Source organism: Elgaria multicarinata, chromosome 15, assembly GCF_023053635.1.
Source record: "Elgaria multicarinata webbii isolate HBS135686 ecotype San Diego chromosome 15, rElgMul1.1.pri, whole genome shotgun sequence".
NCBI lineage: Eukaryota > Metazoa > Chordata > Lepidosauria > Squamata > Anguidae > Elgaria > Elgaria multicarinata.
This window is the reverse complement of record NC_086185.1, coordinates 14,872,647-14,897,731: the sequence shown is the minus strand read 5'-3', so window position 1 is coordinate 14,897,731 and position 25,085 is coordinate 14,872,647. Positions and strand designations below refer to the sequence as shown.

Below are 25,085 nucleotides of genomic sequence, written 5' to 3'. Positions count from 1 at the left end.
AAGTTACAGGAAGCCAGATTCCAGCTGGACATCAGGAAGAAGTTCCTGTTAGAGCAGTACAACAATGGAACCAGTTACCTAGGGAGGTTGTGGGCTCTCCCACACTAGAGGCCTTCAAGAGGCAGCTGGACAACCATCTGTCAGGGATGCTTTAAGGTGGATTCCTGCATTGAGCAGGGGGTTGGACTCGATGGCCTCGTAGGCCCCTTCCAACTCTACTATTCCATGATTCTATGATTACGTCTCTCATCATTGCCCAGCCAGCAGGGGATTAAGCTAAGAGCCAGTGACTGGCCCAAAGTCACCCAGTGAACTTCATGGCCAAGTGGGGACTTGAACCCAACTGTCCCAGTCCAGCATTCTAACCACTACACCACACTGCATTTTATTTTTCAGTGCTACCTCTTTTCCATTTGCTGTAGCGCATTTTTCATCTAGTCGTGGCTTTCTAAAATATGAGGTGCAAGGCTCAATGCTGTTTTGGGTCTCCTTGCTTTAAAACTGTCCCTTTCCTTCCCACAACTTCTGCGATGTGATCATAGCCAACTCAGTGGAGAGGGGTGGAGCACTCTGCACCTCCCCAGAGGCACTCACTCATGCTTCACAGCTCTGTGTGCGGAATCCTGGTTCGAGTCCCGCTTCCTGCCCCCTTTCTCTGGCTGTAACTTTAACTATTTTTAATTTGAAATAAGGTGCATTTGCTGCAACGTTTTCTTTATTCTAAGTATCTCTTTCAGGTTCTAAGTAGCACTTTTCATGTTAGAGGTGTATATAATTCAAAACCTTGGGGCATTTTGCACAAGCATATTATACTTTCCTTCGATTCTCAAAAATGCCCAAGACAGCTCACTAAAATTAAAGTCAAATCAGCATTACCTAAAAGAATCTGCTTAAAAGGCTCTGGGACTTATTAAAAGCTCAAATTTCCCTGCAATATTGACAGGTTGCTAAATGTTTCAGCACTTGTAGGGACAATCTCTGGAAGGTGCTTGAGGTGGCCCAGAGTTTATTTTGGGCTATAACCCCTTCTCTCAATTCCTTACTCCTATGTGTGTCCTAAGAGCATCGCATGTTAAAATGCGCTGTGCAAAAATGGCATTTTGGACTGAAAACTTGTCAGTGTTACCTCGGGGAAGACAGGCTCACCCTGATGTGGATGCATGCCTTTGCCTCCAGGAATTTATCCAACCCCCTTTTAAAGCCATCCAGATTGGTGGCCATCACTACGTCTTGTGGTAGTGAATACAAGGCAATATAAACCAGAAACTAAGTTCCTTATTCAAGTTGTTCATACAACGCTGTGCCAAACAAGTAACTATAAACCAGCCTTGATAGATCAGCAAGGGTTACAGGTTGCGAATAGTTTCACAACAGCGACTAAAATTGCACGTAGAAAAAAATTCTGCCTGGTGCTAATCACGTATGTCACAGCCTCAGCATTCCTCACCTGTAAAATAGGAGCATCTGTTGGCCGGCTTCAACCATGTCTTTGCAGGGCTCTGCTGGCTAGTTGCAGTTTTGTGTTAGAATCTCTGACCTATGGTAACTCGGATACAGATTTGTCCAAGTGAGAGGTGCTCCTATTCAAGGTTCCGGCCAGCCATTGGAATAGCCAAGCAGGGCATTCTTAGTTACTTTCCCATTTTCTTTTTCTACTGCCATTCTACTTCTTGGAGCTACAAGGATGGCCAGTTTTTGTTTTGTTTTTAATGTTTTGTATTTCCAGAAAGCTCTGGCGTGGGCTGGTCCATGAAGTCACAAAGAGTCGGAAGCGACTGAACGAATAAACAACAAAATTTCTGCAAACTTCAGAGCGTGCAGTTTCCCCCCTGCCATTTTTTTGCATGTGGCTGCAGTTGCTGGACATTAAGATTCTAGTAAAGAAATAAAGTGGACTGCAGAAGGCTGAAGTCTGCCTGCTTGTTCTAGAGCAGTTTTTTTAAAATATATTTGCACGTGATTGAACCACAGAAGAAAAAAGCAGGAAAAGGCGATTTACAGTCCCTACAAAGAGGCAGAACCATTGACTCACCAACCATCACTGACACCATCAGTAAACAATAAATAAAAGCTACATCAAGGGAAGTCGAATTCTGCAACCAGTACATCAAATTATGCAATTTCTTCTCCTGCTAGTCTCAGAGAAGGGGGAATAAGCTAGATCTTTAGAAACCTCACCTGCTGACCACTGAAAATCCTACTCAGCCATACCCACCCTTCTCCCAGACTTCTGAAATTTCAGCATTACAATCCTGTCCAAACCCATCTCCTCAGTCATAAGGGCTAGAAACTTCCTTTTAAAACAGATAGTCTCAGGATGCTGAATCATGCCCAATATCCAGCTCTGTAAACTTTTTTGTAAACCGCCCAGAGAGCTTCGGCTATGGGGCGGTATATAAATTTAATAAATATATAAATTTAATAAATAAACTGTGAAGCATCTGAACTGCAAGAGATGCCTCCATATCAATAGTGTCAGACAACTCCTGTTACACATAAGTAAGCAAATGTCTGTGATGAGCCAAGAACTTGGGGATGTGCAAAAACCCGTCCTCTAAGCCGGGACTGGACAGAAGATACATCTTTGGATGTTTTTTGTACTTGGCTCCCAGAAGCCCTTGCCATGCGTGGCCAATGGGCAGGAAAGCCGGGAGTTGGAAGTCCAAAACATCTGGGGATCTTCTTTTTGCCCACCCCTGCTCCAAGCCTCCCATGTAAATTTTAATTGGGCCCAACTCCATGCCTCGGACCCGAGTTCTTGGGGTTCTGGTGCCATCACACAAGTCAGGGGAAGAGACACAAAAATACACCTGGAACAAAACTTGCCCTGACCGCAATGGGAAACAATAAGCACCCAGCAAAGAAAATCAGAATCACAAGATACCTTTTGCAGATGTGTTTTTTATTATTCGGTTATTCTTTACTTGCTGTCATTGGGGTTGGAGGGTTTAACAAAAAGGAGGGGGGGGGCAAAGCAACCTGGAAGGGAAGCCCTCATTTGAAGACATTCCCCAATGGCCCCCAGTATTTGTGGTTATAGGGACAACAATGCATCCTGGGAAATGTCCCCCCCCCACCCACCCAAATGGGAGGAACAGCAACTTCCGTCTCAGGATCTACCAGGAGGTTGTTTGGAAGAGACCGAAGATCTGCCAGAAACCAAAGGCTTCTGGGTGAGGAGGAGGAAAAGACGCCAAGATCACAGGAGGAAAAAGGCCCAGCAGAGCTGGGGATGAAGGGAGTTGTAGTCCAACATATCTGGAGGGTGCCAGGTCAGAGAAGGCTGCTGCAGAGCCTGAAGAGCAGTTCTGGGCAGCGTCAACAAGATGCCAGTCTGGCTAAGGCAGCCTTCCCTCGAACCTGTTGCCTGCCAGATGTGTTGGACTACATCTCCCAGCATCCCTGACCATTGCCCATGCTGGCTGGGGATGATGGGAGTTGATGTCCCAAACATCTAGACAGCACCAGGTTGAGGGGCAGCTGGGCTAAGGAGTCAAGCCCGCGACGGCAGAGCCAGCCCAGCCTCAGTTCTACCGGGCCTTCTTCTTGGAGGTGCGGCGGGGGTGACGCTTGTGGGGAGACGGAGCCAGTTCCAAATCCGGCTTCTGCCCCACGGCTTTCGCCCCATCCCCTTGACGGGTCAGTTCGGCGTCCTCGGCACTGATGGGGTGGATGATGTGGCCGGGCTGGGTGATGACCCGGGGGGCCGTCAGCCGCTGGAAAGCACGCTGGGTGTTCCACGTGGGGCCCACGGGCGCCTGGACGCTGCGCTCAAACTGTTGGCTGTTCTCAAAGGGGAACGGCAGCTGGCTCACCTGGAGGGGGGGGAAGAAAGGCTTAACTGTCAAGCTCAGCGTGGAAGACTGGGCCACGAAGCTGTGACACCGCTGGTGCTCATTGGTTTATATCCCACTTTTTATCCCTCCTGCAAGGAGCCCAAGGCGGTTGCTCCTCTCCATTTTATCCTCACAACAACTCTGTGAGGTAGGTTGTTATTATTTATTTATTTATTTATTTATATCGCGCCTTTTGCCCAATGCTGGGCCTCAAGGCGGCCTTACAAAGTTTAAAATATACATGGGGGTGGGGGGGAGGGAAACAAAACCATAAACAATTAAAAAATACACAACAAAATTATAAGACATTAACATAGATGGAGGGCTGGATTATTTGTCAAAGGCCTGCTTGAACAAAAAAGTTTTAGCCTGCTTCTGAAAGCCCATCAAGGAGGGAGCCAGCCTAGCTTCCCTGGGAAGAGAGTTCCAGAGCACCAGAGCAGCCACCGAGAAGGTCCTCTCCCATGTTCCCACCAAGCGTGCCTGTGAAGAAGGTGGGACTGAAAGAAGGGCTTCTCCAGAAGATCTCAAAGCACGGGCAGCCTCATAAGGGAGAATACGTTCTTTCAGGTAACCTGGACCCGAACCATATAGGGCTTTATAGATCATAACCAGCACTTTGAATTGTGCCTGGAAACAGACTGGAAGCCAGGGGAGTTGTGTGCTCCCTGTAGCCAGCCCCGGTCAACAATCTGGCTGCAGCTCTTTGAACCAGCTGGAGTTTCCGAACACTCTTCAAAGGCAGCCCCACGTAGAGCGCGTTACAGTAATCCAATCGGGATGTGACTAAGGCATGTGTCACCGTGGCCAGGTCCGACGTCTCTAGGAACGGGCGCAGCTGGCGCACTAGGTTAGGCTGAGAGCCAGGGACTAGCCCAAAGTCACCCAGGGAGCGCTGTGGCCAAGTGGGGATTAGAACCCGGATCTCCTAGAGGAGTCCAACACTCTAACCACTGCACCACACTGGCACTTCCTGGCAGCGAAGGAGCCGAGGCGCTGCTCTGCTATTTATTTTAACGTTACATCTTGGCTTTGCAAAAGCTCTTTATAAAAATATGAGAAGGGAGCAAAAACCCCAAAGAAAAACCCATGCAATACACAGTACCTAGGAATCTACCTTACAGGAACACAGGAAGCTGCCATTTACCGACTCGGACTGTGGGACCATCTAGCCCAGTATTGTCGACACTAACCGGCAGCAGCGGCTGTCCATGGTTTCAGGCAGGAGTTTTTCCCAGCCCTACCTGGAGATCCCAGGGATCTAACCTGGGATCTTGCGGGTGCAGTGCAGGTGTTCTCCCTGTAAGCTACGGTCCCTCCCTGTTATAATTGCAGGGTGTAATGATAAAGAACACTTGGCATGAAGGTTAGGCTGCTCCCAGGGCAGAGCGATCTACTCACCTGGTGAGCTGCAGCTAAAACATTGCGTTGTTCACTCAGGATAACGTTCGGCAGGTGGCGGTCTTTCCTCGGGGGCCCAGGGGCTGGTTTGATAATGAACCTAACAAAGCACAAAATAATAATAAAAAAAGAACAGTGTAAAATGCAGGCAACAGAGTCAACAGCAACAGGCAGGTGGCATTTTTTCTTTGTTTATGTAAAGGATTTTTATCTTAAGAATGTAAGAAGAGCCCTGCTGGATCAGACCGAGGGTCCATCTAGTCCAGAACTCTGTTCACACAGTGGCCAACCATCCATCGGCCAGGGACCAACAAAGCAGGACATGTGCAGCAGCACTCATGTTCCCCAGCAATTCGTGCACACAGGCTTACTGCCTCTGATACCGGAGGCAGCACATAACCCTCAAGGCTAGTAGCCCTTGATAGCCTTCTCCTCCAGTAATTTATTCAACCCCCTTTTAAAGCTATCCAAATTGGTGGCCATCCCTACATCTTGTAGTAGCGAATAATTTAACTCTGCGCCATGTGAAGGAATCCTTCCTTTTATTTGTCCTGAATTTCCCATTAATCAGCTTCATGGGATGACCCCATGAGGTTCTAGTATTATGGGAGAGGGAGAAAAGTGCCTCCCTATCCTCTTTCTCCACACCGTGCCTAATTTTGTACACCTCTATCAGGGTCTCCCATTCGCCTCCTTTCAAAAAGGCTCCTGGAGCAGCTCAGTAAAACAAGATTGTCCGTCCCTGAAGGCGTACAATCTAAAAAGGCAAGGCACAGAAGGAAAGAGGGAGGAGGAAGGAAGAGGAAAGAATGAAGTAGCCTTTCAGCAAGGCTGGCGGAATGGGCCTGTTTCCCATCTCATCTCCCTCCGCTACAGCCTGGTGTTATCGTTCCCAAACGTACCGTCTCTTCTTCTTGTTGCTCGGCTTCAGCCCTGTGCCTCCCCACTCGCCCCATCCGGGCAGCACCAGGTCGATCGCTTTCGGTTTCCCGGCCTCTTCCGCTCGACGCTTCTCTTTCATGAAGTCGGCGACGACGTTGTCGCTGGCAAAGGCCTCCCGGATCACCTGCCGCTGGTCTGTGTCCGTCTCCAGCTGAAATGGGGAATGAGGCAAGACAACAATCACCCAGGTGAGCAAAGGACCTCGCTGGGAGAAAAAGGGGACCTGACAAGAAGAGTATAACCTTGCAACGCCTTTGATGCTTTATTTTGAAATGTGAAGGTTTCAGAAACCTAATCCACCAATAAAAAAAAAATCTGAGTGTTTTATGAGAAGGATTGTCAGGTGCCTTAAAGGCCTTTCCAGGATCTGAAAGACAGATATATGCTGAATGGAGAGAATGAATCATGGTCGTTGGGCCTCTCCCTTCCAACACCACCAAATGAGGGACAAGATGCCAAGTGATGGGGAATTATGCCCATTTCATGGGATCAGCAAGTGCGGTGGCCTGTTCTTATCAGCCACCGCCCATTTTAGCTTATTTATTTATTGCCTTTCTATACCGCCCAATAGGCGAATCTCTCTGGACGGTTCACAAAAATTAAAACCATGAAGACGATTCAAAGTAGAAAACAAACAAAAGAATAAAAGTACAATGTAAAAGCACAACCAGGATAAAACCGAGCCGCGATGCGGAGACGAATGCAGATTTAAACTACAGATTCAAAACAGCAAAGCTAAAAGGTTTTCTCCGGGCTGGCGGAAGCATGGAGTTCTGCACTTCCCTCAGCATGGAGAAAAGGACTGGGAGAAGCACTGGGAGAAGCAGCCGCCATGGGCGCCGTGTGAACCGATTCGGTCGGCGTCCCTGTTACTTCGGATGTGAGGTAGCAGTGGGGATTCCCTCCAGGGTTGGGGTGGAACATACGTAAGAAAAGCCCTGCTGGATCAGACCGAGGGTCCCCCTCGTCCAGCACTCTGTTCACACAGTGGTCGACCAGCTGTTGACATCAGGGAACCACAAGCAGGACACGGGTGCAACAGCACCCTCCCACCCATGTTCCCCAGCAACTGGTGTATACAGGCTTACTGACTCTGATACTAGAGGTTGCACTTAGCCATCAGGGCTAGCAGCCATTGATAGCCTTCTCTTCCAGGAAGTTATCCAACCCCCTTTTAAAACCATCCAAATTGGTGGCCGTCACCACAACTTGTGGTACCGAATTCCATAGTTTAACTCTGTGTGAAGAAGTCTGTCCTTTTATCTATCTTGAATATCCCACAATCAGCTTCATGGGATGACCCCATTGGGTTCTAGTATTATGGGAGAAGAAGAAAATTATAGAACCCTAAATTAGTAGATTTGGAGGGGTTCTATATGGCTATGGAGTCCAACCCCCTGCTCAATGCAGGAATCCACCCTAAAGCATCCCTGACAGATGGCTGTCCAGCTGCCTCTTGAAGGCCTCTAGTGTGGGAGAGCCCACAACCTCCCTAGGTCATGGGTTCCATTGTCGTACTGCTCTAACAGTCAAATGACTCCCTACCCTGTATATGTTTTAATATTGTAAAGCTGCCTTGACGCCCAGCATTGGGCAAAAGTCGGGATACAAATAACAACAACAACAATCCGTTAAGTCACATCAGTCACTGGCATCACATCAAAAAACTATACAGAAAACCTTCAGAAAGTGGGCCTCCCAAAATACATTCACACCAACATCCAGAAACGTGTCATAATTAAAAAATGCTCAATTGTCAGGAAATTCCTGGATTTGTAAAAGACACCATGACTTGGCAATGCCTGACATGTCCTTCTAGAAAAACTGCAATGAGCGAGAAAGGGATAATAATAATAATAACAATAATAATATCCACATTCTCCTTAGAGGAACCCATGGAGGCTCTCTGGGCCATTAAGGGGAACCCGAGGGCCAGATTAGGCCAAAAGACCGGAGATTCTGCACCCGACCTAGGAAATGAACGTTTCAGGGAGCATAACCCAGCCTTTTCCTCTGCCACAAACTAGAGTTTACTTCCCCATTGTGAAACACTCAAAGACGAAAACTCCCCAGCCACCCACAGCTCGAAGAGGTGGAGCCCAAGAGAAGCTGAAGTACTCTGGGCCCTGTCCCAGCAGCCTCCTTTCATGGATCAGCCTCTCCTGTCAGCACTCACCTCCTCTTCTACAGCAGCAGGCACAAGCGGGCACCGCACGGCATGTGGTGCGTCGGCAAGGACGGCCTTCAAATCAATCAGCAGTTTGCGCTTGGCCTTCTTCTTGGAGGCCGGTGGCTTGCTGTCCCCGGCCTGTGGTGACGGCTCAGCCTCCGTGGGCTGCTTTATTTCGGCATCCTTGCCCGCTGGCACCATGCCTTCCTCCGGGATATCCTCGGGCTCCAGGGCCTCCATATCTTCCAAGGTGCGGAGCCGTTCCAAGTTCTCGCTCAGGAGGGGCCCCTCGGGCGCTGGACTCGGGGGTGCCGGCGGAAGCACATCAGGCAGCGCCTCCTCTCCGCTGGGACCTGGGGCAGAATCGACACCGTTGGCATCCACACCAGCAGAGGCAACAGGTATTTGGAGGCAGACTGCCTCTGAAGCTGGAGGTTCCACAGACCCATCGTGGCTAATCACCACGGAGAGACCCAGCCTCCGCAATGGTCTAACGCCCCTTTTGAGCCATCTACAACTGTGACCAGTGGTCAATCTGGACGTGCAGGGACTCATCATGACCGTCCCCCATAGCCACGCCCCTAAGGGGAGTCCAAATATTCAGGCTGCTGTGTTGATCCATATCAATACGCCAATTCTAGCAGTTCTCATCTCCACTAGGGATAGGGAAAACGAATGGGGCTTCGGTGCCCATTTCAGACCAGGGCACCCCAAAATACTTCACCTCCCAAGAGGAAATGCAGAAGCCTTTGCTTCTCCAATTTGCCCCAGCCAAAGAGCAGCTCTAATGAGAATTAACAAAAATGCTTATAACTCCGTCATTTTTAAAGATAAAGACATGAAACGTGGCACGATGGTAGCTCTTAGGTAGAGCTCTAGCCACACCAAATTTGAAACAGATCCGTTCATCCATTGATTTTTTAGGATTTTTTAAATAATTGAGGTTTTAAAATTATTTTTAAAATTGTCATTTTTAAAGATAAAGAGATGAAACTTGGCACCATTATAGGTTTTAGGTAGAGCTTTAGCTATACCAAATTTGAAACATTGATTTTTTAGGATTTTTTAAATATTTGAAGTTTTAAAATTATTATTTTTAAAACCGTCATTTTTAAAGATAAAGAGCTGAAAGTTGGCACTATGATAGCTTTTAGGTAGAGCTTTAGCCATACCAAATTTTAAACAGATCCGTTCATCCATTGATTTTTAGGAAGTTTTTAAAATTTGAAGATTTAAAATTATTTTTAAAAATGTTATTTTTAAAGATAAAGAGATGAAACTTGGCACCATGATTGCTCTTAACAAGGACTTTAGCTATGCCAAGTTTGAAACAGATCTGTTCATCCATTGAGTTTTAGGATTTTTTTTAAAGTTTGAGGTTTTAAAATTATTATTTTTTAAAATTGACATTTTTAAAGATAAAGGGCTGAAAGTCGGCACCATGATAGCTCTTAAAGAGAGATTTAGCCATGCTAAGTTTGAATCAGATCTGTTCATCCATTGTTTTTAGGATTTTTTTAAAAGTTCAAAAGTTTTAAAATTATTGATTTTTAAAACTGCTGGAGCCATATCCTTCAAACTCAGGTTGTCAAACCTCCTCTTTGGGGTGTTGCACATTGAGCAGTTTCAGCCCTTGGCAGTAAGGGGATCTCCAGTCTTTAGGTAAGAAGTCCTGGGCAAGCAGGGCACCTTTCCTGTTGCAGATTTGGTGTGCGGTCGGGTACCCGGAGCTCAGCAGAGGCAAGGCATCCACAAATCAAAATGTGGGAAAGGAGAGGTCAGTCAAAGCAGCCCACAGGGCAAAACAGAATGGGCCAGAGGCCTTTTCCTCAAATTTCCACATCATGGGCGATGAGGGGTCATCTTTAGAGAAAAACTCTCACGACCAACAGTAAGGTGCCAGTCGAGAGAGAGGCTCTCTTCTTTGCGGATGCCCTGTTGCTGCGAACGTTGGAACCTGGCATATCATTGCTTTGCTTCGCTACCACTTCCCTTTCACTTCACTTTGTACACTTGTGAGCTAGGCTCTGACTGCACTGCTGGGATGCAATGCAGAACATTTGAAGTGCATACCAGAGAAAAATAGATAGATTTGTGGCTTTGGCTGGCTGGTATATCTCTTAGAGACAGAGTTAGACTGAAGCCACAACTCAGAGATGGCTGTAGCTGAGCCCTGAGAGGCTGCTGTACCAGTGTCTCAGAGTCCAGTTTTGATGCAGGCAGAGGCGGCTGGTGGTGGAGTTTTTTTTTAAAAAAAAACAAGAGTCACCGGATGCAACCAAGCTATAAGCTGTTGCCCTACCTGCAGCCACAGGGTACAAGTGCACAGCCTGGCTGGACCATTGGGAGACTTTGGCAGAGAGAGAGGGGTGGGTGGGGATTATTTGAGGCTGGAAATGTTGGCAGGCTGGCATAAGGCAGAGAGGCTGAAGGCAACCTAGATGCACCTGTAGCTTGGCCCTGAGGCTGGCTTGCCACGCAGAGTGCATCAAAGTTGTGCAGGAGGAGAGGAGGTGAAGGTGGCTGGTGGCAGAGGTTTTTAAAGTATTGGGCAAAAGGCGGGAAATAATAATAATAATAATAATAATAATAATAATAATAATAATAATAATAATAATAGAGTCACCAGACATGACCAAGCAACAACCTGCAATAAGCAATATCCCAAGCCACAAGTGTGCAGCCTAGCTGGACCATTGGGAGACTTTTGGGGGGGGGGGAGAGAGAGAGAGAGAGAGAGAGAGAGAGAGATTGATTGTTTGAGTCTGGAGGCTTTGGTTTGTCTACAATGACTTAGAGTGAGAGACAACAGAGGCTGCACAGACAACCCAGAGACACATAATGTAACTTAGCCCCATGGTGCTGGCATGAAACGCAGGGCATTAGGAAGAGGGTCTCAGAGTTACATGTTTGTGCAGGAAGTAGACAGGAGTTCAAAGTCTGGATGTGCGAAGTGGTGCCAACACACAAGCCTTGAGAAGCTAATGTATATAAGTGAGAAGTGTGAATGGGCAAAGTAGTGTTCACTGCCACAACACCCACCCTAATGTTAGAGTAGAGAAACTTGTGACAATTATACACAAGTTTTTTTAAAATATTGAAATTAAAAAAAGCCAGCCATCTGGCCGGCCGGCCAGTAGCAAACCCTGTTAACAACAGCAGCTTGCAATGAGTGAAGATACAGTCAGAAAAGATATTTGAGGGAAGGGGAGAATGTTACACACGGAGTATAGCAAAAGCTTCAAAGTACAGCAAAACCTACAAAAGTAGGAGTGAGTGAAGTTAATTTCAGATACATTGAATCTCTCACTTGTTCTTTATTTCAGTGATTTTAACATTAAGATGTTATGTAGAACAGATTTGTCTTAAATGTGTGCTGTAAAATTAGACATGTGACCAAGGCTATGTTCGGGTGGGCACGCCCCCTTGGTGCTGGACACGCCCCCTTGGGGGCCGACCATGTTGTCCTCCTTTTTGGTTTCCCAAATATGGTCACCCTACATAATCCCCAGCCACTGTGAGAGTTCTAGTCCGACACACCTGGAAGGCACCAGGTTGTGTGAAAGGTGGCTTAAACGGTAACATTTTGACACTGACGTTTTGTGCGTGGATTTGGATTAGTCAGTGAAAGGTTTGCAAGCTAGGAGGAGGTTTGGTCACCATTCTTCTCCTTTATGAAAAGAATGTTTATCCCCCCCCCTGTTTAGTGACATTTTAATTGTAATGCTTTTGTTAGCCTGCTCTGGATATATACCTTGTATTATGGAACGTGAGTCACATATTCACGTCATCGTTTGGGGCACACTTCTATACCGACAGGTTTGTTTGTTGCTACACTCTGCTGCTCTGAGCAACGTTGGGAAAAGCGGCATGCAAAGAAGCGTGATTATTATGACGATAAACCCCCACCCCCACCGCATCCCACCCAGCATTCCTGACCACTGGCTACGTTGGCTGTGGCTGATGGGCGATGAAGTCCAAAACACCCAGGGGGACACCAGATTGGGGAAAGGCGTCCTCGGGAGATGAATTCTGGGCCCAAGACTGCATCTTGCACTTGTACTGAATTTCAGCAGGCACATGGACATTGGAGACCCCGGGGATTGAACCTGGGACGTTCTGCATGTAAGGCAGGGACTCTACCACTGAACCACAGCTATGTATATATGCTGCCCTACCCTTTTGTTTCCCCCAGAGCTAAATCAACTCCATTCTCTCCTCCTTCCCCCCACCACAGATAGCCGTGGGAAATAGTCTTCTAGACTGTTTTTTTTTAATTAGCTGCAGAGCTTTCTGCTGAATCTTTCCTGTATCAGCAGCTTCCTTCTCATAACCATGAACCGAACGCGGGATGTGCAGATGGGGCCGAGGAACACCTGCCCCTGCCCACCCACTGCCTCCTCACCTAGGAGCTCCGCGCCGCCCTGGAAGCGTTGCAGGCCCTGCCGCCGTTCAAAAAAGCCTTGCAACAGAGCCTCTTCCTCTGTCTGAAGGGGTTCCTCCTCCCCCTCGCTTTCTCCGCTGCCTTCTGGCGGAGCGGGCGGCTCCTGCTCGGCCTCTGCCCGGGGCGTTCCCAGCATCCAGGGGTTGTCCGGATCCATCCCAGCCCGCCCTTCGTTGACGACATCTGGGACGAGACCCTCGCCTTCTTCGGAGCCATCATCGCCCCCCTCCTCGCTGTCAGACGCCGGGCGGGCTTTTCGTGTCAGTTCTTTGTTCTGGGCCAGCTGCTCTTGCATGGCTTGCCTGGCCTGGGTCGGAGGGAAAGAGAGGCAGCATTTACTTACAGCACCCAGGGGCAAGCTTTAGGAGGCCTGTGGGGCCTACTGCATTTCTCACTAGGAAATGGACCCGGTTTCGCATGGTGTCAGAAGAGTTTGTCAGAAGAAGCCTTCAAGCAAACTTGTGCAGCTCTCAGAGTTGGACGCATTGTGCCCGCCCCGTCTGAGTGAAGCCATGCCTGCTGATTCCCCTAGGCCTGACCCCTAAGGGGGGGGTGTCTGTCCACTCCATTCCCCGGGGGACGGGGTGCTTCCCCACAAAAGGGATCAGGTGTATAATCCTGTCCCTCAGCCTATTAATCTCCACTGGCTTCACATTGTATCTGCTGAAAAGTTACGTGCGGCTGAGGGCAGTCTGTTCCTCATGGCTGAAGATGTTACTGCAGGTTTCAACCACATGGGCCCATTTAAAATAATAGATATATTTTAAAATCAAAATATCACCACCGTCCCCATTCCAAGGTGCACGACCCCAGGATTCCCTTGATATGCATACGAAATTTCAGATGTCTAGGTTTTATGGAATCAATGCTCATGGACAAACACACTCGTGACTTTGAAAAATATTATATATAAATAATATCTTTGATTACCGTGAGGAAGGACTGTTAGGGTCAGAAACGCATTAGATTTTAGAATAAACTATATCCTTGCTTCCACCCCTTTAATTATGGCTTTTTTGGCATCCCTATTGGGGTTCTCCTTTTTTTGGCCTTCAACCACCTGGGCCCATTTAAAATAAGGTATGTTTTAAAAGCAAGATACCGCCACCGTCCCTGTTCCAAGGTGCACGCCACCAGGGTTCCATTAATATGCATGCAAAATTTCAGGTGTCTAGGTTTCATGGTATCAATGCTGATGGACAGACACACTCTTGTGACTCATGTGACTTTGTAATTATACACACACACACAATCTTTCTTTGATTACCCTGAGGAAGGACCATTAGGGTCAGAAACGCATTAGATTTTAGAATAAACTATACCCTTGGTTCCACCCCTTTGCTTATGGCTTTTTTGGCATCCCTATTGGGGGTTCTCCTTTTTTTGGCCTTCAACCACATGGGCCCATTTGCATGAGCCCAGAGTTCCCTTAATATGCATGCAAAATTTCAGGTGTCTAGGTTTCATGGTCTCGATGTGGATGGACAGACACACTCTATTATTATTATTGTAGACTAGAAGCCCCAAAATGAAAGTGACTTCTGGGGGGGGGGGGGTGTACTTGCAAAATTAAGCTTCAGGAGAGAGAGGGGGCAATGGCTTATGGCACCCCAACAGCCATAGCCTGGGATGACCTGCATACACTGACATCTGAATGACTACAGGTCAGGGATTCTAACAGCCAAATTTTCTGTGGCAACCTGGCTGTGGAATGAACTCCCTAGAGCAGTGGACTTCAACTGGTGGGTTGGGACTCAAAAGTGGGTCGCGAGATGAGTCCAGAAGAACCGTGGCAAAGCTGTTGCCGCCATGTTGGGCAATTGTGAAAGTGGGTCCCGTGCTGCAGGTTGGGAGTCCGAGGTGCATCTCGGATCTATACCAGTTGAAGACCACGGCCTTTGAGAGGTTTGCCTGGCACCTACGTTGTACTCCTTTGTACCACCCCACTCCACCCAAAGATTTTGTTTACAGGATTTAAGGCGCCATCCTATTAAACAGGAAAAGTCCTACAATGCCTAGCATTCGCTAGCCAGCCATGCTGGAAGTTGTAGGATATTCTGTTCTTTCTGTCTAAACATGCATAGGATGAGGCACTTAAGAGCACTTCTAGGGGAAGAGTCTGAAACCTCGACTTAAGGCAACCCTTTTCTAGATACAATTCTTCACCTTGAGCAACTATTTCTAGAGCATCGCACCTTGGTTTAATTACCCGTTAAGAGTGCTTTTGGCTGATCAACCCTGTTTTGCCCTCCAATGTCCCTCACCTCTAGGTCGTACTTCGCCATGAGGATGGTTGATTTGGCCCACCTGCCCTTGTTCTGGTGCTTCAGGGTCATCCTCTCCTGTTCAGAGAAACAAGGGGGAAAGTATCAGCATGGCGGAGGGTGTGGTCCACAAGGCAAAGAGTCCACAAGGCAAAGAGGCCACGCCGTGGCGCTGCAGGGAAGAAGGCTGCCCTTACCTCCATGCGGGCTTTCTCAATCTTCTCCAGCTCTTCCAGCGCTCCCTCCGGGTTGGATTTCCGCAGCGCCTCGAACTCCTGAAGCACTTTACGGCTCTTGCCTTTCCGAAGCATTTTATGGAACCTTTGAGGAGAGGCGCAGCAACGTCACGGGCGTGGATGTTTGGGCCAGAGGGAACGGAGCCCCAGCCAACGGCGAAGCCAGAGTAGCGCTGAGCTGGCCTGAAAACTCTGTAGCCTTCCAGATGTTGGACTCTGGCTTCTATCTGGCCCAGCCAATGGTGAGGGACACCGAGCCACAAGTGTGATCTCTCCCCCCCCCTACAGCAAATGAGGGTAGATGGTATTTATAGGTTTGTAGGGAACCTGTGGTCCTCCAGATGTTGTTAGACTGCAGCTCCCCTAATTAACAACATCTGGAGGACCACAGGTTCCCTACAAACCTATAAATACCATCTACCCTCATTTGCTGTGTGTGGGGGGGGAGAGATCACACTTGTGGCTCGGTGTCGCTATTCATTTCAAGAGCCCCTCAATTTTATCAAAGCAAGCAGTCTAGTCCTTTGTAGCCATGCGGAATGTGCTCGAAGACACGCAGGAGGCATCTAGAGAGACCTCAGGAACTAGGTGAAAATGGAACAGGGCTTTCCTTGTGCCTTGCACAGCTTCCCACCCGGCACTGATCTTTGTACAGTAGGTGTGAGCAACTTCCAGGAACCCTTCCAAGGCTACACACACACGCACAGGGACGGCCCTACCATTAGGCAGAGTGAGGCAGTCGCCTCAGGCGGCAGACGCTGGGAGGTGGCAGCAAGGTGTGTCGGAGAAGGAACTTGTATGCCCTAAGGCTTGCTTGTGCACCCTCTCAGGTAGTTAGCTTGATGCCTCCAGGAGCAGTGGAGGATGCTATCCCAACATTAGTGTTGAAGGCAGATTCATCTGGCAGTCCGGTTGGCTTTCATACGTGGAATGGGAGGGGCGCCATCTTGTTCTGTGCCTCCTCCAAACCCAACTACCACCCTCCAATCAAACTCCCAGTGCCGGTGAACTGAGGACTTGTGCTGCCTCCCCCACCGGTCCCTACTTTGCAAGGGTTCAGGGTCCCGTTCGTTGTTAAAGCACCTCTCCTTTTCTGCTCTGCTTGGCTCCAGCACATCTCCACACTCAGCTCTGCTTTGCTAGTTGAGAGAGCCATGTGTTCCCAAGGAACAGCACCCTTCGCCACCAATATCCCTGGAATACGGGCAGGAGAGCATGGCCCTGCCTACTGAAGAGCCACCTGACAGGCCCTCTGGTAGCTCCTTACTTTTTGCTCTTGATCTTCCGCTCCCGACGTGCCTTCGCCTCGTAGTAGGACTGCAGGGCCCGAGACCTCTGGAGCTCCATCCGGCGCAGCTGAGCCTGGAACACACACTCAGAGGTGGGCTGGCTGTGGTGCGAACAGGTCCAGGCGGAACCTGGCCCAGCAGAGGGTGGGGAGGGGCGAAGAGGACAGAGCCAGCTGGGTCAGGACTCACCTCCTCCAGGCTCATGGCCTGCAGCGAGGCCTTCTCCTTGGGCGTCAGAAGTGGATCCTTCACTGGCTGATGGGCTTTGTGGAGGAGATTGAAGATCTCTTGCTCCAGCGGTGTCCGTGCCTGTGGGGGATGAAGGGCATGGAGGAGTAGGCTCAAGTTACGCTAAAGGACAGGACTGGTCCAGAGAGGCTGCCGCTGTCACTGGGAGGCAGGCAATGGGATGAAGGGGTGATGCACACAGCTCACCTGGCGCTCTCTGGATCTTTTGGACTCCAACTCCCATCAACCCCCGCCAGCCTGGGCAATGGGCAGGAATCCTGGGAGCTGTAGTCCGAAACATCCGGGTTGGAGAAGGTTGTTCCAGGCACTTCATACAAGATGTGAGCGATGTGGTCCCCATCCAAAAGACTCTCAAGTTCACTTCAGCTCACCTGCACTGCTCCCAGATATAGTACTTGTTGGGCCTGCAGCGCCAGCCAATAGTCAGGGGTTATGGGAGTCGTAGCCTCAAACATCTGGATGGCACTGGGTTGCCTACCCATGAACCAGAACTAGCGTGGTGTAGTGGCTAGAGTGCGGGACTGGGACTTGGGAGACCTGGGTTCTAGTCCCCTTTCAGCCTCACCCTAACACTAACCCACTTTGGGCCAGTCACTGACTCTCAGCCCTAACCTACCTCACAGGGTTGTTGTGAGAATAAAATGGAAGACGAAGAGGGCTGTGTAAGCCACCCTGGGTTCCTTGCAAGAGGGGAAAAAAAGGGGGAATATAAATGTAATAATGTGCAAAGCTCTAGTAAGGATAGCTCTGTTGCACCATCTTCAAATAGGAAAAGGTTTTTCCTAAAGCTTTTAAATCTTGATTTTATTCTGACTTTATACTGTTAGTTTTACCCTACCCAGTGCCTGTTTACCCTACCCTGTGCCTGTTTGCATTCTCTTCCCCTCCTTATTGTTTTATTATGATTTTATTAGAATGTAAGCCTATGCGGCAGGGTCTCGCTATTTACTGTTTTACTCTGTACAGCACCATGTACATTGATGGTGCTATATAAATAAATAAATAAATAAATAAATAAATAATAATAATAAATACTGAAAGAAGGCCAGGAAGTTCTAGCTGGAATTAGCAGTGTGCAAACCCAGCCAGAAGATGGCTGCTTGGGTGAAGTGGGATGTGTGTGGATAGTACACACGACAGGGTCATTGACAGCAGAACAGGATGGCAGGCAGGAAAGTCAGTTACAGGGATAGCGCTAGAATGGCATCGTAACCAGGGGAAGTGGTTTGTTGACACTTTTTCCTTTTATGCTGCCCTTCTAGTTTTTATAGTGCCGCATAACCTTAAACAACATTTAAACAATAGCCAAAAGAAATCAATTAAAAAGAATGCAGTCTCGCGTCAACGTTAAATCTACTGTCCCAAATATATAAGGGTGGGGAATCTTTTAAGAAACTTGTCATGGGCGGCTTGATCCCTCCAAGCTTGAACGTAATGAGAGCAGCCGGATCTGCACAAGTTGACTTGGGAGTAAGTCCCCTCCCGCCAAGTCCCTCAATGGGACTTGCTCGCAGGTAAGTGGACAGAGGATTGCAGTCTTAGACACTACTGAAATGCCCCTATATCTTATGAAAGCGTTCAGAACTTGGCAGCAGGATATTTGCCTTCCGATAAAATGCTTTATCGGAAGCGTTGATGTGGGGATAAGCAACAGCCATTAGTTCAAACCATCTGGGTAGTATCCAATGTCAGTCCTATTTAGAGTAGACCCACTGAAATGAATGGGATTTAAGTCAGTCATGATTAACTTAAATCCTCCTCTTTTCAACGGATCTACTCTAAGTAGGACTAATATTGGATACCACCCACTGTATGAAGGAGAAAATAACTAGTTAAAAAAACCCTAAGGGTGTGATCCTATGCATGTTTACACACTGAACTGGCTGCCTATTCGCTACCGGGTCACATTTAAGGTTCTTGTACTTGTGTACAAAGCCCTAAACAACTTGGGACCAGGATACCTGAGAGAGCTCTGCCTTCTCCCTTACCAACCTGCCCGGTCACTGAGGTCATCTGAGGGCCTGCTCCTGGTGGTTCCACATAGATCCATCCTCCGATTGGAGTCCACCAGGGGAAGAGCCTTCAGCATGGTGGCCCCCCTCCTGTGGAATTCCCCGCCTCTGGAAGTCAGGCGGGCGCCAACTTTGTACTCCTTTCGGCGCCTCCTGAAAATATCTTTATTCCAAGAAGCCTTTCTTTAATGTCCGGCCATGAGTCACTGCATTTGCTTCTTTTAAGATCTGTTTTAAGTGTTTTTCTGTTTTTATTTTCATTTTATCTTGTACACCGCTCTGAAATTTTCAGTGGGGAGCGGTATATAAATATTGTAAATAAATAATAAAGAAGTCCTACAACTCCCAGCATTCCTGGCTGGAGAATGCTAGGAGTTATTATTATTATTATTATTATTATTATTATTATTATTATTTATTTATTTATTTATTTATATAGCACCATCAATGTACATGGTGCTGTACAGAGTAAAACAGTAAATAGCAAGACCCTGCCGCATAGGCTTACATTCTAATAAAATCATAATAAAACAATAAGGAGGGGAAGAGAATGCAAACAGGCACTGGGTAGGGTAAACAGGCACTGGGTAGGGTAAAACTAACAGTATAAAGTCAGAACAAAATCAGGTTTTAAAAGCTTTAGGAAAAAAAAAAGTTTTTAGCTGAGCTTTAAAAGCTAAGGGGCAGCAGAAGAGAAGGGATGAAGCCGAGCAAGGGAAGTAGAGACCCTTGGGCAGGCGAGAAACTTGGCGTCAGAGGAGCGAAGAGCACGAGCGGGGCAATAGTGTGAGATGAGAGAGGAGAGATAGAGATGAGAGAGGAGACTTTTTCTGTCTAAACATACACAGGATTGAGCCCTTAATGGTTAATGCATGTGGAGGCTTTGGGCGCTGGTTTCACTTTTGCCTACTTATTTTGCCTGCTTTCACTGTAAACAGAAGACGCCTGTTAATACTAAGTAAAAATCCTGTTTAAAGCTTGCAGTTGTCTTGTGTCTCAAGCGTGTTGGACAAAATTTACTCGGCAACCATTAGATTAGTCACCATCTCTTTTCAACAGTTTTGGTACTGGAACTCAGAAGTTAAACACAGGATCCGTTGGAATTAGACACGTCCCGTAAAAGTTAGCATTCCATTCCAACTGTCGCTTATTCTTTATAGCGTTTGGCCTCACAACAAACCCGTTAAGTGTCTCTCTATTTTTTTTCTATTTCATGGACCAGAGACCGGGAATGAAGGAGGCTGATTTGTTCACAGCCACAACGTGATCAGGTTCAACTCAGAGGTAAGATCTGAGTCCAGAACACAAATGTCCAAGTCAAACTTTCCATCCTCTGGACTAGAGATGTAACGGTTTGCGGGGAGATGGGAGGGATACTCCCATTCAAAACTGAAAAACAACACAACCATATTTTCCCAAAACTTTCCAAAAATCTCTGGAAAAATGCAGAATGCATTTTTTTAAAAATCTGTTCTCTCCCCCTACCCCCCCCATTTTTTTTCCAGGTTTTGTGTCTCGCCATCCCATTTCTGGGCCACAGGCAACAAAAGCCATAGTTAATGGTCAACCCAGTTTGCCTTGCACATCAGGGCAAGTGCTCAATGTTGCAGTTGGGCCTACACGAAGTTCAACCCCGACTGAGGCTGACCAGGACTCACCTGCCAAGCGCTCATCACTTCCTCAACGGGCGCGACAGCCACACTCTCCTGCTGCAGCGGGAAGATCAGCTGCTCAGCGCGCCGGTTCTGCTGCACCACCGGATCCCACTTCGCCAGGGCTTGGGATGTCTGGGTGTAGGCAGCTTCCCTCACCACCTGCAGGGCAAGACAGCATATCCTGGGTTAACAAGGAGCTGGCGAGTGTGCGGAGCAAGAACCCATTTCTGGGGGCACTCAAAGATACCGCCACGGTGTGACCAGCCAAAATTGGCGGATGCCCGTTCAGATACGACTCTGAAAAGTGCACGCGATGGATCACCTCCACGTCACCCAGGAGATGACACGACCCGACGGCCAGAGTCTGAATGCTATGGGTAAAATCCAAACTAAGTCCTATTTAGCGTAGGTGCATTGAAATGACTAACTCAAATCCCATTCGTTTCAATGGGTCTACTCATCTAGCAAAAATATGGAGTCGCCAAAGGAGTACAGAGGTGAAGGTTGCCTCTGTGCTCCTCCTGCTCCGCATAGGATGCCCATCAGCTCTATGTTCGGAGGTTGTCTGGCATCCCAATAGCATTATGCTCAAACATAACTATGTGCTACGTAAAAAAGCTGCTTCTGTCCACCTCTCTCTTCCACTCATGACTCCCTTCCACCCCCGCACACACTTTCTCTTTGCTAATTTCCTTCTGCTTCCTCTGCCGCCACCTTGGTCCTTCTGTCCTCACTCTTCCACCCCAATACCAGCTTCCTCTCCCACACCCCACTCCAAGCCCTACATGGCTTGGGGCCACAATACCTGATGGGACGCCTCTCCCGACATGAACCTACCCGTACACTGCGCTCAACATCTAAGGTCCTCCTCCGAGTGCCTACTCCAAGGGAAGCTCGGAGGATGGCAACAAGGGAGAGGGCCTTTTCAGTGGTGGCCCCCCGACTGTGGAATGATCTCCCCGATGAGGCTCGCCTGGCGCCAACATTGTTATCTTTTCGGCGCCAGGTCAAGACTTTTCTCTTCTCCCAGGCATTTTTAACAGCATTTTAACAGCATTTAACAACGTTAAGTTTGTTTTTAATGGACCCCACAATTGTTGTTTTTAAATGGATACTGTTGTTTTTATACTGTTTTTATGTGTGTGTGTGTGTGTGTGTGGTTTTAAATTGTATACTTTTAATGTTTACTATTTTTAAATGTTGTAAACCGCCCAGAGAGCTTCGGCTGTGGGGCGGTATATAAATGTAATTAAATAAATAAATAAGACATAGCAGCCCACCAACTGCCCCCTGGACCAGGCTTGTCCAACCTGGTGCCCTCCAGATGTTTTGGTTGACAGCTCCCAGCATTCCTTGGCCTGAAGGGAGTTGGAAGTCCAAAACTCCCTTCAGGAGGGCAGCAGGCGGGGAAGTCTGCTCGTGTCTGAACTCACCCGCTCGCTCTCCTTCTTGCTTAGGGGGAGCTCGGTGGTCTTCTTCTGCTGGGCTTTCTTCAGCTGTTTCCGCAGGGGGCGCAGAGCTGGCGAGGCGGAAATGGGCTGCAGCAGCTCCGAGAGGAGCACCTTCTCATCAGCGCCTGTAGTGAAGAGTAACATACACAATCACTTTGGCTATTGGGCGGTATAGAAATGAAATAAATAAACAAACATTTGGCGCCAACGGAGCCTCTCTTGGGAGAGCATTCCACAAATGCAGGGGCCACCACTGATAAGACCTTCTCTCTTGGAGTCATCTGTCTTGACTCATTTGGCGGGGGCACCTGCAGGAGGGCCTCAGATGAGGATTTTAATGTCTGGGCCAATATGGGAGAATACTTTCCTTCAGGTAACTTGGCCCCAAGCCGCTTATGGGTTTTTAAAGGGTAAACTCAGCACTTTGAGTTGGGTCTGAAACTAGCAAACACTGCAGATGAAAAAGTACTGGCATAATATGGTGTAGCGGCTAATGTGTTGGACTGGGAGTCGGGAGATCCTGGTTCTAGTCCCCACTCAGCCATGGAAACCCACCTCACAGGGCTCTCAGTCCAACCCACCTCACAGGGTTGTTGTTGTGAGGATAAAATGGAGAGGAGGATTATGTACGCCGCCTTGGGTTCCTTGGAGGCAGGTTATAAATGCAATAATAAATAAAATAAAAATAAATAAATAAGTAAAAAATAATATGAATACATCAGCCAGTCGCAGTTAGCAGCCTGCTGTCCTGTTTGGACCACCTGAAGTTTCTGGACCTCTTTCAAAGGCAGCCCATCATATAATGCGTTGCAATAATCCAAACGGGAGGTTGCTAATGTGTTAATAACTGTCGCAAGGTAATTTCTGTCCAGGTATATCAGCCTAAACTAATAAATGCACCAAGCCACCAAGACCACCTGTGCCTCTAGTGAAAATGAAGGATCGAAGAGCTCCCCCAAAACTAGAGAATTCTTTTAATGGAAGCAGTTGATAAATATTGGTAAAAATGTCAGAGGCTCACCTGCACCACCCACATCGAATTCAGAGATCTGAGCACTCGCCTCAGTACGCTCAACTGCTCGCCGCCTACAAGAAAGAGAACGACCAAGTCAGAGATGGAAAAGGAAGGCAAGTAACACAGATTCCTTATTCCAAGTCAGCCTTGCTGGGGCTCCCGACACCGGCTCGGCTCCTTTTCCACTTACCGTTTCCCTCCAGATAAGGCGCTGAGTGCATCCACAAGCTGTCGGTGTTTCTTTGCCGCCCCTTCACCGTCGGCCTGGGAACAGAAGACAGTGGATGAGTACAGGCCCAAGAGGCATCTCATCGAAGGGCTGAACCTGAATTTATCCCAGGAACGCATGTAGATCAGGATGAACCACAGCGAATTTGAAAAGATCACCACGGTGCTAACCTAGGAAAAGCAGCAGGTGCCAGCAAATCAAGATCCAGCAGACTAGGTTCAGAGCAGGAATCAGACTCGGAAAGGAACCATAAGGAAAGAGAGAAAGCCACAAAAAGAAGGAGAAATGCAGAAGGCAAGGCACAGGTTGAAATTTTATAATCTGGGAGTCGGAGGAGGACTTCAAATGCTTTTTAACCAAGGAGGCCCAAGTCAAATCCTGCTCTTTGAGTCTGGCAGGTGTTACATGTCGTTCATTCTTGTTTTCTTGCATGCTGCCCTGGGAACTTTCTTTTAAGGATGACCTTAATACTTGAGGAGCCTCGTGTGGTGCAGAGCAGTAAAGCAGCAGTTTCTGCAGCCGAAACTCTCCCCACAGCCTGGGTTCGATCCCAGCGGAAGCTGGTTTCAGGCAGCTGGGTTGACTCAGCCTTCCATCCTCCCGAGGTTGGTAAAATGAGTACCCAGTTAGCTGGGGGAAATAACGGCCAGGGAAGGCAACGGCAAACCACCCCGCTATAAGGCCTGCCAAGAAAGTGTCAGCGAAAGCTGGCGTCCCTCCAAGAGTCAGTAATGACTCAGTGCTGGCACGAGAGGTTCCTTTCCTTTCCTTAATACTTGAATAAAATAATTCACCAGTAGCCGTGGTAAACAGGTGAGCTTCAGGAAAAGACAACGCTGTGCATCTGAGCATACACAGAGTGCCCCCCCTCTCTCTCGGCGATGAGTAAAAGCAACCCGCTTTCACGCAGCCTCTGGGATTAGAGAGCAGGACCCAGAGGGCGGAAAACCCCGGCACCTTTTCTTTGGCAATCAAAGCACTCGGGATTCACCTCATCGTCATCCTCGCTCACGACCGGCTCTCGCTTCGAGGGATCTTCCTCTTCCACAGCCGCCATGGGAGGAATCACCGAGGCCGCCTCCTTTCCGTTCGGGTCCAGATACGAGGCACAGCACGTGTGAATAACCTGGCTGGGAGAAGCCACAAACTCTCTGCCGCAAAGCGAGGCAGCACTTCCGCCTTCGAAGCCATGCTTTTGCAGCACTTCCGCCCTTCCTCCCCACCACTTCGCTGTGGACGGCTAAGGGCACGTGATACGCTCATTTGCATATGTTAAGAATGGACAGCACAGTTTCGCCTTGTGGATTAAGCATGGCCACTGGCTATTTAAATATGAGGGCGGGGCTGGTGGATGGCCACGCCTCCTTTGGAATCGTATACAGCAGCGGCGGGCGGGGCTTATGAAGACCAATGATGTGTGCCTGCGCTAAAACAGTTCCTATACGGTGCTCCGCCCCTCCCGCTTTGATCCATTGACGTCAGAAATCCTGACAGCCCGTATTCAGCCCTTGCCATGCCCATCAGGCGGTCCCGTCCCCTTTTCGAATGACGTAAAGCTCGACCAATAAAGAGCCTAAGCCTGGGCTAGAAGGCGGTTCTGGCGTGTGAGCGGCCCAATAGGAAACCGAGCTCCTCTTTCCCCTCAGAATGCCTCCAGTGAAGGAGCAAAAAAAAAGAGCCTCTTTCTCTTCCCACGTTGATCCTTAGGTGGATAACCCGCGTTAATCATTACCCGCCTCCCGTCGGACCTAGGAAGCGGCCTCTGAGTCAAGCGAGCCATTGCCTCTCCCCCTCCTCCCACAAAACTGTAGCCGGCGAAAGAAGAGGCCCGGCGGCGAGTCCCTGCCTCGCCCCACAGTCGGGCTCGTGTGAGCGAGGCGCCGCTCAGCCAA

General features: G+C 48.5%; 1 protein-coding gene across 1 annotated transcript; it reads right to left on the bottom strand.

The window, feature by feature from the left end:
- Positions 1-2,915: 2,915 nt before the first annotated feature.
- On the bottom strand, positions 2,916-24,339 carry UTP14A (UTP14A small subunit processome component). The gene is made up of 14 exons (XM_063141878.1): positions 24,185-24,339; positions 23,155-23,228; positions 22,971-23,035; positions 21,932-22,074; positions 20,502-20,657; positions 16,772-16,891; positions 16,561-16,655; positions 15,255-15,378; positions 15,058-15,135; positions 12,755-13,100; positions 8,356-8,702; positions 6,140-6,330; positions 5,238-5,337; positions 2,916-3,815 (listed from the first exon to the last, which is right to left on the bottom strand). The coding sequence occupies exons 1-14, from the start codon at positions 24,248-24,250 to the stop codon at positions 3,531-3,533; spliced, it is 2,190 nt and encodes a 729-aa protein (XP_062997948.1). The 5' UTR covers positions 24,251-24,339; the 3' UTR covers positions 2,916-3,530.
- Between the last annotated feature and the right edge of the window lie 746 nt (positions 24,340-25,085).

Bases quoted from the DNA above. Each gene is read 5' to 3' on its own strand.
- UTP14A (XM_063141878.1), bottom strand. From the start codon at position 24,250: ATGGCGGCTGTGGAAGAGGAAGATCCCTCGAAGCGAGAGCCGGTCGTG. The intron at 16,892-20,501 runs GTGAGTCCTGGT...CATCCCCCACAG, and splicing joins AAGTGATGAGCGCTTGGCAG to GCACGGACACCGCTGGAGCA. The intron at 6,331-8,355 runs GTGAGTGCTGAC...TCCCCATTTCAG, and splicing joins CTGCTGCTGTAGAAGAGGAG to CTGGAGACGGACACAGACCA.